The sequence below is a fragment of the Ascidiella aspersa genome, chromosome 9 (assembly GCF_963924565.1).
Source record: "Ascidiella aspersa chromosome 9, kaAscAspe10.2, whole genome shotgun sequence".
NCBI lineage: Eukaryota > Metazoa > Chordata > Ascidiacea > Phlebobranchia > Ascidiidae > Ascidiella > Ascidiella aspersa.
In genome coordinates this window covers 2,373,063-2,386,793 of record NC_139455.1, presented here as the reverse complement: position 1 = coordinate 2,386,793, position 13,731 = coordinate 2,373,063, and the positions used below count along the sequence as shown (strand labels likewise).

The following is a 13,731-nucleotide window of genomic DNA, read 5'->3' as shown; positions in this document are numbered from 1 at the left end:
AATAATTAGGCCTAAGGACTAAGAATTGCACTAGATTAAAAATGGCGTCTAATTTTTGTTCAACTGGTTAAAATCCACACGTGTGCCCACTAATAGTAGTTTCTAATATAACAGTGGATTGAAAATTTGGGTAATACTAATTTACGGAATGATGAATGGTCGGAATGGTCGGAACGCTCACTAATTTACGGAATGGTCGGAATTGTCGGAATGGAATGAATAGGGCCGAAACTAATTTGATGAATGGTCGGAACGAAATTAACTGTCGGAATGAAATGAACGAAGTGTAGGAACAGAATGAACTGTTGGAATGAAATGAACGAAGCTGTAGGAACAGAATGAACTGTCGGAATGAGATGAACGAAGCTGTTAGGGTTAGGGTTGGGGTTGGGGTGGGGTTGGGGTTAGGTTTCATTCTGTTCCTACAGCTCGTTCATTTCATTCCGACAGTTCATTCTGCTACTACAGCGTCATACATTCTATTCCGACAGTTCATTCTATTCCGACAGTTCATTCCGTTCCGACCATTCATCAATTTAGTTTCGGCCCTATTCATTCCATTCCGACAATTCCGACCATTCCGTAAATTAGTGAGCGTTCCGACTATTCCGACCATTCATCATTCCGTAAATTAGTGTTACCCGAAAATTTTGGTTTTCAGGTATTTTGCATATAAAAATGTTTTGTGCTTAAAAAATATTGCCTATTGGCCATTAGGTGCATCTTCAATAGAGCTAATTTTGAACAGATGTCATGAGAAAAATACAAGATTGGATGAGTTAAATTTAATAACATTCAGCTAACATACCAGCCAAAACTCATTCCTTTTCCGATGAGCTACAGCTAGCCTGTAGTGTAACCTAGAACTATATGTTGCGGTAATTATAACAATCCATAAACCCTTGGTTAAACTGAATCGGTGATATGTGTTATTTGTTTTAAAATTGTTTACAACACTGCATCAAACTTTAAAATGTACACTATTTTCCATGGATCAATCCACAGAAATCCACGTCAAACTTCAGTTTTCAATATACTGTTCTTGGGTTTAGCAATTTATCCTATTGTAAATTCACAGATTTGTGATGGTCTTTTCCTTAACCTTTGAGCAACTTTAGCGGATGTTTTATTTTTTGATGCTATTATTGGAAACTAAGCTTTATAATCAACTTTATGACAACCACTACTTGATATTTAGAGGTTTATCTTATTCAGAAAACAGAACTAATTATCATTAAACTTATCAAAATACTGGAACAAATGAAAATGTTTTTTTGACAAACGTTTTTACGGCTTCATTAGTGAACACAGCACGCTAGCTATATAATGTCAAACATTTAGCTTTTACAAAAGTTAAAAAAAGCTGGCACAGCCGGTATGCAGTATTTGTAACCCATTTTTGTGCTACTTTCAGTACCAAACCAGATTGGAAACTTTGGATTTTGCGCGGGGGAGACGATTTTGTAGCTTGAAATTGCGTGCGGCTGTAATAACGGTATTTGTAAAATTTGCATGGCTAAAAATGGAGGACTATACTGAAAACCGTTACCTCGAAGAAAATTTTTCGCGTTTGAGCGATTTTTCGTGGCTGGCCGCATTTGACCTTGATTTTACATGAAATGTGAGGCTACGACCGCGGCTGAGCGGGAAACGTTGCGGGGAATAAATCCCCCATGCAGGCCTTACTTTCTAACCTGGGTACCAAATAGAAAAAGCTTTAAAAATTTCCCAATTATCAATCAATCTAATCCAATATTTAAACACCTAAATGTTTTTTTCTGCTTCAGTAAGGGACACAGCATGCTAGCTTCATAATGTCAAACATTTAGCTTTACGAAAGTCTAAAAAATGCTGGCACAGCTGCTGTCAAGATGCTTAACGAAACCGACTTCCCTTAAGTGTTACAGGCTCGCCTCAAGCTATGTTCTCAAAGGCGAGGAGCAAAGATTTTCTTCGTTCCTCAACTTTGTCAAGAGCGTGTTGCACAACCCGGCGACTAGAGAAGATATGAAAGCCACAGATCACATCCCCAAAACTCTCCTGGAGGAGCTTGGCGGCGGAACAAGGCAAGCTTTTCACAAGCTAAACTCCATCGTCGACGTCATCGAAGATTTCCAAGAAAAGGAATCCGACCTGAGTGATCTCAAAGCTTTTGCCGCCGAATTCGACGACGATAAAACCTTGCTGAAACAGATTCGAAACGATCAGGGTGAACTTGAAAAGCAGATTGAAGATTTGAGGACAGACATCGTTGACTCGCTCATAGAGGATCAGGAATTGGAGACGTGCGAAGGCGCTATTCTTGAAGTGTTACCAGGCGTGGGTGGAGCCGAGGCCATGCTCTTTGCTCGCGACTTGTACGAAATGTATTACAGCTTCTGCGAAAGAATGGGCCTCGACTTTCAGCAGATTAACTATAAAGAACATGATGCGGGTGGAATTGCGAGTGCCAGCGCCGTTATACTAGAGCACGATGGCAGCATATTTAGGTATTTGCGCCATGAGGCCGGTACACATCGGGTTCAACGCTTCCCTGCGACTGACTCAAAAGGCCGACTTCACACAAGCACTGCGACTGTCTCCGTTCTTCAAAAACGCAAGCAGGTTTTGCAAAAAATCGACAAGGGCGACTTGCAAATAAGCTACACGTTGGCCAGCGGAAAAGGCGGCCAAGCCGTCCAGAAATCGCACAGCTGCGTTAATCTCAAGCATCTACCCACCGGCACTCTAGTCACCTGTGAAGCCACAAGAAACCAAGTTCAGAATTTGAACAGGGCCATGATCCAATTGACTGAGATACTTAATCAGAAAGCTTTTTCCGAAACTTCCAGCAAAGAGTCTTCGCTGAGAAGCAACCAGATCCGCAGTCGGGAAAGGTCGGATAAACTTCGGACGTACAACTTTCCACACGACCGTGTTACCGACCACAGAATTGGTCGGACGTCCTACGGAGTTCAGGATTTCCTTAGCGGAGGCAAGGATTTGGAGAACATGATGGAGGCCTTGGACATAAACTACATCCACGATTCTAAGCGAACTATTTTAAAAGGTCTTTTAGATGAACATGACAAAGTTATGCTGTAACATTAATATAGACATTTTTATAATCTTCAATATTTAAAGTGCCATGAAATAAACATAGGTATTTACTGTGATTTAGCCATACTAAAGGAGTACTGACCTACGATTACAGAATACTCATTTAAAAAATATATTTGCGAATTGGCATATTTGTCTAATTTTTAATGTGGTAATCATCAGACAAATTGTATTGTATTCCCGACAAATTACCTTTATAAAGTGCCACCTGATACCTCATTACACTGTGACAGGCTCTTTTGAAAAAGCTGTTCCCGAAATCAGTATTTTAGTCCAAGGTTAGGCTTGTAAGCTGTTTCTTGCCTGCACTACAATCCCGATAAGCTTGACTAAAGTTTTTATAGCCTTCCAAAGATAACCAGTGGGATTGAAAAGTTTTGAATAAATGTTGAAGGTTCCTATATTTCTACAAGTGCCAATGTCATTTTCAGTGTTTTAATATGCGAAAAATTGATGCAGTTAAACATGTCATGCATTTCAAAGTACTATAAAAACCAAAGCAAAATATAGCAATACCATAGTTAAAATAAGTTCTTATGCCACCCTATGCATTAATACTGGCAATATACAGGCATAATAATAGTTTTAAATGTAACTCAATTATCATTGAATTGCCTTAAAAATTAAAGGGTAGGTTTGAAGAAATATATCAATTGTTTATTGTTATTTGATTATGTTTTAAGGCATCTTAATTTTTTTACCCTATTACAACACTGAACATAACATAGGTACTTGAAAATTTATAACCAATAGTACATGTTTATTTTCATTAGAATTGTCATGATTTTTAAAAAGGCCAGCTCCTTATTGTCCTTTATTATATTATTTAAACTTGTTTTATTCAAAAGGTATGTTATTTCATTAAACGTTAGGGTGTACAATTTAAATAGGACAGGTTTGTATTGTCTTTAATCCTTGTCAGGACAATGACTGTAATGACGGAAAAAGAAGACAGTATGGTGGCCATAGCAAACAGTGTTGAGGCAAAATTTGCACAACGACTGGCTGCAAATGAGAAGAAGATCCGCGATCGGGCATTTAAAAAACTTAGACAGTTTCTGATGGCCCGGTCTGCAAAGTCAAATAGTGGCTTTTCAAGGTAAAGGAGATTTTTTACTAAACAATTTTTGTAGGTTACCACATGTTTATTTACTTTTTGGTGTTGTTACATTCCTTAATGATGGCATCCTGTATAGGGAGCCGAAAAGTTGGATAAAATAAATTAGTAACCTGAAGAGCTTCTTTTTGCATACTATGCCTGGTAGCAACAGCATATTTTTTATGGAAAAGTTTACATGACATACATAAACATATGAATTTGTGATGTTGTGTTAATATAATTATGTTTTACTAATTTATATTGCCTTTCTTGAACGCATTTTTAGTATTTTAGATCTGTTGTGATTTTGTTTCTTGTTTTTTGAGAAATTTACCTAATACTATTAACTCCCAACAACTTGATTTAGTTATAAAACCCTTTTAGTAGTGTCAGTTTTTTGTTAAATTTTAACCCATTTTTTAGAGATGAAATGATCCGAATCTGGAAGGGCATTTTCTATTGTATGTGGATGTCTGATAAACCTCTTATCCAGGAGGAGTTGGCCAGGGGAATTGCAAAGTTGCTTTCTGAGTAAGTTGAACAAGGAGTCTTACTATTATTTAAATCTTGTCAAAACGGCGGAATTTGCCTTATACTTTGTATAAAATTATTATTTTAAAAGTTGTATGGTTATATTACATGTATATCAAGTTAATCTTTTTTTAAATTACTTGGCAAATGACTCAAATCGAATTGCTTGGTATTGAATTGTTGGTCATATTCAGTTCTTATAATCATCTTCAGGTCTTGTTCATTGTACAAGTACTATTCCATTTTATTTTTTTAAATACAGTTACATACACTAAATATTACAGTTTGTGCAATTTAATTTTACACCCAAACTTTTTTTTGATGAAAGTCAAATCTACTATTAAGCTGATATTTATCGCAACAAAATCTTATTTCTAATACTCTCTTTTCAATTAAATTTTTAAAAAAGCTTTGGGATTTCAGTAATGTTTTTTGGTTTAATAAAGTTTTTTTTGTTTAAACACTAATATGTCCTACTATTCTATCATAGTTTATTTAACTTTTATTTATTACCAACAAACACTTTTTCCAGGTTAAAGAATATCAAGGCGTCAATCATGTATTTGGAGACTTTCCTTGCCACAATGGGTCGCGAATGGATGGGAATTGATAGGTTAAGGATGGACAAGTTTCTTCTTCTGTGCAGATTCATGCTCCAGAATTCATTTGTCCTAATCAAGAACAATGGATGGGATGAAGGTACGTCAGCTTGTTTGATAACATTTAGTTCATGGACGCCGAGTTTGGGGTGCTCCCGAAGTCCGAACACGCTTAACAGAAACTTAGGATGCTCAATTTTCCTAAATAATGATAAATATTCCTTTAAATTACAATGTATTTCGTTTGATGCATATGATATGAGATTAGGTTTCTGAATATTTGTTTCATAAATGCCGAGTTTAGGGGGTGCTCCAAGCACCCTTAGCAAATACTTGGGTGCTCATCCCTACTAAGTAATGGTAAATGTATCTGTAAAACACTTAATACTTTGTTTTATACAAGCTGTTTGGCACTCTAGTTAGCAATATTTTAATGGAAGTTACTGATTAGCATTGTTTTTAATAATTCAATTCAGCATGCCTGCCTAGCAAATAAACTGTTGCTGCCCAGTCTCCAGTAGTTTGATTTATTTACACCTTTATCATAAAAATTGTTTTTTGTAAACCATTAAGGGGCTTTCCCTAAAGATGCATTTTTCGCATTTTTAATCAATAAAAGTATAAAATACCAAAAGTTATATATTACTCCACATATATATACTTATCTTTTCAACGGGCGTTTAGTGATGTCATTTTAGCGGTAAATTTTGAGCACCCCTTTGAAATACAAAAGTCGGCGTCTATGATTTGGTCTTAACTGTTCCATACTAGGGTAGTATCGATGCTGACCTGATACCAAATAATTTTTGTTGGATTACAGGCTTACAGACAAGGTTTGCGGAATAAGGCAACTTAATTATTAAAAAAAAGCCTAAAAAATCTTCAATTTACTGTCAAAAGTAATTTTGCTGTGTGACAATAACACAAAATTTGCCCTAAAAAAGTAAAAACATTTGCTTGTTTTTTTTGATATAATTAGGTCATTATTTTATCACAGAAATTACAGCATTTGACATCTGATCTGACTGCCTTACTTTTTTGCCCAAAATTTCCGTTTATAATTGAAAGTATTAGCATAACATTTTGTCATTTTCTTGATACTTTGTAGTGAAACACTTTTTAAGGAGATAAAAATATATCAAGAGATAAAAGATAAATATGTTTGTTTTATTATCTCGTACCTAATATGCAACTAAAATCTTTCTCACAGGTGTTATTGAATGGGTGATGGGAGTTCTAAGAAACGGTCCCCTAATCCCAGTAGCCCCCGGCCCCTCGGCAACATGTGGACCCCCTCTGGGCCTTCGATTCCATATAATAGAAATCTACATGGAAGAGCTATCATCATGCGCAGACGAAAATCTAACACCAGATAAGGTATGTAAAAATCAACAGATAACATCTATATATTGCCTGCAATTTTGCTTATATGTTGTTTAGCATAAAACTACTCTTTATTTGTTTACAGCATGATGTATGTATTGTATATTTTAAGTTAATAATGCATAAAAACCTCATAAACTTATCTTGTTGAATAAAGTGTAAAACTTTTTTCCAATAATACTTCTATAAGGTTTCAAATGCATTTTTTTGGTTGTCTCTCAAAAACTTTAGATTAAATCTTGATTCTATTTATTTTTTTATGTTATGAATACTATTAAATGTAAAATCTTAAAAAGTTGGGTATATGCTTTTAAATTGGAACCATTTTATACATATATTTTAAGAAACAAATCACAATTACATAGTTTATTTTAATTTAGGGGATAACTCGCCTCTTTTCACACTTATTTTAGACCTAAAAAATGTTTTTGCAGTCTGAATTGCTGTTGAAACCGTTTGTGAGTCTTTGCTGCAAAACCACTGTACTTGAGCTGAGAAACAAATCTATGGAGAAAGTCTTTCAGGTATCAAAAAGGAAACAGTCTTTTTAGAATTTAAACTTGACTTTTAAAATATAAAAAACTGTGCAAAATGTGTAAAATGTATAAATGTACATATTTTCAACTTGTCTAAGATATACACTTACCCTGTTTTTTTAAGTAATATCATGTCGCCTAACTTCTAATTTTTTTAAGTAATATAATGTCGACTAACTTCTAAAATATGCCAAACTCCGCTATTTAGCTTGACTAGGCTTATCAACGTAAGCTCATATCCAATATTTATAAAAATGTTATACAATTGTATTGTTTAGGTGTTAACAGTAAAGCTACTCTCATATTTACTATTTACAAATTTTATGCTGTTTCCCTTGACATGCATGTAAAAGCTAACAAAAGTATCTTTAAAATCAGGAAATAGTTGACCAGTCGGAACCGGCTCAGGAATTATTTAACGAGGTGAACCCAGAGGAAGCAGAAGAGGTTGTGAAACCTGCTGTCGGTGTCAACTACACGTCACTTGCTGATTTAATGTTTGATGCCGCTAATGAAGAAACCACATTGACAAGAAATCGCAAGAAGGTAACTGGGAAATATAAATTTAATAAAAGAGTATAAAATGAAGAAATGGTTCAAAATTGACGATACTGGCTTTATTTTAACTATAAAGACTTTTATTAATAACTGTTTTGTATCAATTAATATGCGGAGCCTAAAGAATCAATGTTTTTTAAAAACAACTGATGGTTGTTTTTCAATTTTTTTATCGATTGTAATGCCAAAAAAAATGTTTTTTGACAATTAATAAAATATGAAATATTTAATATTAATCAAAAATGTACGACAAGTGTTAAAAAAATATATAACCATTTTAATTGTAAAACATGTACAATACGATAAAAAATATTTAATGAAAACCGCACATTGAGAAGCCTAACAAATGAGAATAAAAAAATACGCTCCTACTATTCCTGCGAAATATATTTTAAAATTAGTTAAACTTTTTTTAAATTAACCGTAAGTTTTTTACTAAAATTAATGAAGGGACAAAACTGGTAAACTCTTTAGCATTGCTAACTAAATTAAGTAGTATGAAGATTTTAAGCACAAACATGCTTTTTTAACCCCCCGATAAATTTGAAAACGTCAAATTTTCCAGGTGTATGCGATGGTGAAAAAGTTGCGGTCGCTTGCGGAAGGCCAGGTTCCACTCGACGACCTTCCCGATATTCTCCCTGACGAAAATATTGACCCAGAAGAACAGGAAAAGGACTTTATGGGCAAACTAGCAAATGAACTGGAAAAAGAATACGAGTGAGTCTGAGTGCTTGACTTAAGGTTTAATGCTGTGCGTTCTAGACCAGGGGTGTGCAATTATTTACAAAGGGCCGCATATGAGACAAAAAATGTTATGAAGGGCTGGATCAAAAGAGAAAATACAAATAATCTAATTTGAAATACACATAAAATAGATTCCTTTGTAAAGATTGCTGTAAATATTTTAGTTTTGACATGCTGGTAAGAGTATACGAATAAGTCAGGATGCCTTGCGTAATTCATTCAATAGAATATTCCAAAATGACTAAAAAAACTTGTAGGCATATTTCTATTGAAAAAGTTTTATAAAAAGTAAAGCGCCGGCTGAATTAAATTACTTTGCGGGCCGGATTTAGCCTGTGTCCGTAGTTTACCAAAGTCTGCTAGAGGTAGGCCGATATATCGAATGGCAGGAACCGTTTTGTAGAACTGTGCAACAAAAATAAAGTGAAATAAAACTGGCCGTTACCATGGTTATTTTTCATTGCTGATTAGATCTATACTTTCGGTAAACATGGACTTTTCGGTAAACATGGATACCAAAATTGTTTTATTAGGGCAACTCCATTTAAATCGTGCCTTTTTTGAACCAAAATATATAAACACGAATTATAAGAACGCAAATGTGGCTCAATACACACTGTCATTGAAAAATTTACAAAAAAATAGTTTAATGATCAACAGTGGCTTTGTCTATATTTTTTATCTTTAAATTCATTGTGTTTGCCAACCTATCTTTTCAAATCTATCGAGCAATATTGTTCTCCTACTTAAAAATACACTTTGCCGTTTTTGCAGATAAGGCAAAAAAAAAAATGAAAAATCAGCAAGTCACCGTAATTGTTTTTTTAATTTAGCTAAGTCCACAAATTTTCTACTGAATTGTAAATACAGCAATATTAACAACATAACGTAATTCTTGGTTTAGACGTTCTTACCAACGTTAGCTAATTTTATCACAATCAAATATATAAAATACTAATTATCAAAACACTTTATGTCCTTGAGCACATGGACCATCATGTAGTTATCTTAAGTAATGACGTAAGTTTGGCCTCCTCTGCAATTTAAATCATATATTTTTCAAATATTTTAGCACCATGAAGTCAGAAAAGGAGACATTTAAGAAGAAGCGCAAGAAATTTCCTCACTTTGTCGATGATGGATTTTACGAAGGATTCCCAACAGAACCGATGCCACAAGAAGTGTCTGAAGGTTTGTAAGAATTAGAAGCGATATTGCTAATACTTTATATATTGTTATTTAAAAGGCTCCCGTGCTTTAATTAATTTTCATTACTTAATTGTATTGTGTTTTGTTAAATTTAACAACTTTCGTAAAAGTTTAGATATTTGCTTTAAACAATTTTTGGCCAAAAATGAAGAAAAATTTACTTTTCTATTCAATTTAATCGAAGCGTTTTTTTTTTAATTATTAATTTAAAACAAAAAATGCAACATATTGCAAGCGAGTGTGGGTAATGTAGAAAAATTTAGATAAACGCCCAATTTAAAACAAGGGCTGGATAGAAACACCTCATTTTAACCCAGGTAATTCCGTCCGTTAGGCTTAAGTCAAGTCAATTTACCCAAAAAACTTCAGTCAAGTCAAGTCGTTTAAAACAGTGATTTAAGTGCACTTAAGTTAAGTCATTGACTTAAGTCTTTACAACACTGGCTCAAAGTATACACAGCGAAAACGGGGAAAAATTTACTGTTATTTTATTTATTTTTTTCACATTACACGATAAATTTTTCGACTTTTATTTACAATTTATACGGTTTTATAATGCTTTTTTTTTTTTTTTTCCCAAGATCTACCCGTGGACGAAACATCCACAGAAACACCTGACACAATCGCCATCGATAAAAAGAAACCAAAGAAGAAAAAGGCGAAAAAATCGAGACAGGGGGATTCAGAAGATAACACGGACTCCCTTGAGGGAAACAACAACATGGGTGTTCTTTTAGGGAGCGCTTTGGAAGCCGGGGACTTTCCCGGGGACAGTTCCTCATCAGATCTTGACACAACTGTGACTCAATTGCAGAAGCCGAAAAGTGCCAAAAAGACAAAGCAGACAAATGTTGGCGTTTGCGATGAAAAAACACAGCAAGAAGACTTGGATGAACTTTTTGTGGATGCTTCAGCCGCCAAAACGGTTAAAAGCGCTCAAAAAACTATGAAAAAACGAAAAGCGACCGCCGGTAAGGCCATGTCCACGAAAAAGCAAAAACTCCTGGAAAAACTGAGTGAAAATGACGATTCTCCAAAAGAAAATGAACCTATCGAAAACGCTGAACCCGTTTCGCAATCGGACGTTAAAAGCGAAATTACCCCTAAAATTCAAGAGGACAAGAAAAAAAGTCGCACTTTGAGCGCCAAAAAGTCTGTGATGGTTGAAAGCAAAGTATCAGAAATGGATTCAAAAGTTGTTAACGAAGTTCAATCCGAAACTGATGCTGATTTCAAGAAAACCCCGCATACACGCAATTCCAGCGCTAAAAAGTCCACAACTAAAAAGAAAGGAAAGGGGAAAAAATTAGAGACAAGTTTGGCAAACGAAGGTGAAAATGATTTGGAAAACGATCAAGACAATATTGTAGAAACAGCGAATATTCGCAGCAAAAAGTCGAAAAAGGGTAAAAAAGAGAAAGAAATTTCAGAAAATACGAGCGAATCACTTGAAAACGCTGCCGAAGAAAACAATGAAAAGGTAATTATCAATTCGAATGAAAAAAAATTGCCAAAAAACAAAAATAATAAAAAAAAATCCACGATAAATTCAGCAAATTCCGACGAAAATCCAACCGAAATCAACGGAGAAGAAGAAAATCCAGTTAAAACCACAATTTCCAGCGCAAAAAAGTCGAAAAAGAGCAAAAAGGCCAAACAAGTAGATTCCGCGTGCGAAACAAACGCCGACTGTGACGCAATAAAGATCGGCGTGACGTCGGAAGACAAAATGTCTTCCAGAGGTTCGCAAGGGAAGAGCCGAGATGATGACTTCGCCTCCTTTACTCCCAAACCTCTTCCAACATCTTCATTCCTCAGAGTAGCAGCTTCCAAGGTTGAGAGACAAAAGAGCATGAGAAAGTCCTCCTCTCACCCTGTGTCTCACTCTTTCTCTTCAGGAGGAGCAAAGAGGAAATCGCTTTCCGCTCTGGCGCCATCTGACGGCGCAAAACACGTCACCTTCCAAATGGCGAAAACTCAGGTAGTTTTTTTGTAAACAGATAACTTTTGGAGCATAACGGTTGAGGTTGTAGTAAGACTTAATAAGAATATCAAAGCCCATTCTGAAGTAGGTATCATTTTGAACGTTTCAAATAAATCCATTTGAACGTTTCAAATAAATCCAAGATAATGGCTAGAGGTTGTAGTTAGATGTACAATGAATATCAAAGCCCATTAAGAAGTAGGTAGCTTATTGTAAACGTTTAGCACTGAATCAGTGCCTTCTCACTATGCTGAAAATGAATAATTTATTGTTTTTGTGGCTTATGTTTTAAAAAATCTTTTTTGTGTGTCTTATGTTTTAAAGTTTTAAAAGCAAAATGACGTTTAATTTATGCAGAGGATTTAAAAGGTGTAATTTCAAAATAATCTGATTTACTCTTTTTAAAAGTTTTTCCAAAAAAGGTACATATTCCCATCGTTTTTTTTCCTCCAAAAGATTTAAAAAAGGTAATATATGAAGTGAAGTATAGCCCACCACAGGACACCTCAGCATTTAACCATTACATCCAAAACGTTTTATTAAACCTATAAATTACTTTTCCAGGTGCAAGCGTTTCGCAAAACCGACAAGTCGATCGTTCTCAGCCCCTCACCCTCCTCTGTGGCCTTTGACCCCCAAAAGACCCCCGATTTCGGGGTCCTGAAACCCAAGAGACCCACCCAAGGCACCAACACGTTGCCGAGAGTGAAGAAACGCAAAACGGCGTCAGATTTCTTCTAAACCTGTGGTTCGCAACATTTTAAGTGCGGCCCAAATTTGAGTTTTCTGAACATCTCGTGACCCTTTTATGGAAAGCTATAGCACAAAATATGTTAGTTTGTAGCAGGTTTAGTCAATTGTTCAAAATATTTTAAAGGCTGTTTGCTTTACTGGCCTATTTACTAAAACTACATTATTCAGCTCCAATATTGTTCCGTTATTAACTAATGTTGCCTTGAATACCGACAAAACTGCTTATGGTGCAATAATTCAATACGACAAACTAAATAAATGCCTTTGATTCAATAACTCAGTGCAGTGCTTTTCAACCTTTAAAATTTCCATCCGCACTTTTTTATTTCGGAAAATTTTCATCCGCACAAAACAAGCACAGTAAGTTTGCAACCTTCAGTTTTATTTGTGAAACAACAATGAAAGGTTTGTGTATTAAAACCGTGTGCCTAAGCCTTGACCGATATAAAATAAATAGCTTAAGCGGCAAGAACCACTGTACGAGACTATATTCCTGTGCCTGTAACGCATAAGTGGGCGCACCAGCTTATTTGACTGTATTACGCATCATAAAATATAATAATATGCCCCATTTTTATCCGCACTTCAATTTTTTTCATCCGCACAAGTGCGTACCATCCCACGGGCTGAAAAGCACTGGCTTAGTCTATGTTGGAATGGAACGAACTTAAATATTAAGAAAAAAGTAAATTTCTAATTTAAACTGATGCTATTTGGTACCTGGCATAATATTAATCACAAGACACCGCTCCTCTGGTATACTTATGTGGTAATCAGGTGGCACTATCAGAGACAAATTGAATTCTCGTCAAACTTTCGCACAGCTGAGTTTCATAAGGTCATAGTGGAAAAATCTGTTAATTATATTTCTTTTCTAACGTTTTGGAAAACCTATTCAATTCGCCTTCTTTATCTTGTATTATTATGATCGTTCGACGTCATTAAAAAAGCCAATTTGTATAGTTTGCCAAAACGTGTGAGCAGAAATGTAATTGCCGGAGTGTGTTTTAATTATTACAAAATTTTCACCAGATTCGAATCGTACTTGCGCGACCCATTTTTTTTTCTCTCTTCGCGACCCATGTTTTGGGAACCACTACTTTATAAAGCCCCGTTTTACTGACTCCCAATTTCGTTTGCAGATAAAAATACGTGCGCGTGTCTTTTACGTGACGTCACGATATTTCATACGTGTTTTTTTGAACCGCTATAATTTCTGGAGACTCGCGGGCA

General features: G+C 35.2%; 1 protein-coding gene across 1 annotated transcript; it reads left to right on the top strand.

The window, feature by feature from the left end:
- The first annotated feature begins 3,964 nt into the window (after positions 1 to 3,964).
- On the top strand, positions 3,965 to 12,770 carry LOC146131855 (uncharacterized). Its single transcript, XM_083397108.1, has 10 exons — positions 3,965 to 4,198; positions 4,622 to 4,729; positions 5,262 to 5,428; positions 6,539 to 6,705; positions 7,146 to 7,235; positions 7,626 to 7,793; positions 8,371 to 8,525; positions 9,625 to 9,743; positions 10,343 to 11,742; positions 12,310 to 12,770. The coding sequence occupies exons 1-10, from the start codon at positions 4,026 to 4,028 to the stop codon at positions 12,484 to 12,486; spliced, it is 2,724 nt and encodes a 907-aa protein (XP_083253234.1). The 5' UTR covers positions 3,965 to 4,025; the 3' UTR covers positions 12,487 to 12,770.
- The last annotated feature ends 961 nt before the right edge of the window (positions 12,771 to 13,731 follow it).

Bases quoted from the DNA above. Each gene is read 5' to 3' on its own strand.
- LOC146131855 (XM_083397108.1), top strand. From the start codon at position 4,026: ATGACTGTAATGACGGAAAAAGAAGACAGTATGGTGGCCATAGCAAAC. The intron at 4,199-4,621 runs GTAAAGGAGATT...CCCATTTTTTAG, and splicing joins TCAAATAGTGGCTTTTCAAG to AGATGAAATGATCCGAATCT. The intron at 11,743-12,309 runs GTAGTTTTTTTG...TTACTTTTCCAG, and splicing joins TCCAAATGGCGAAAACTCAG to GTGCAAGCGTTTCGCAAAAC.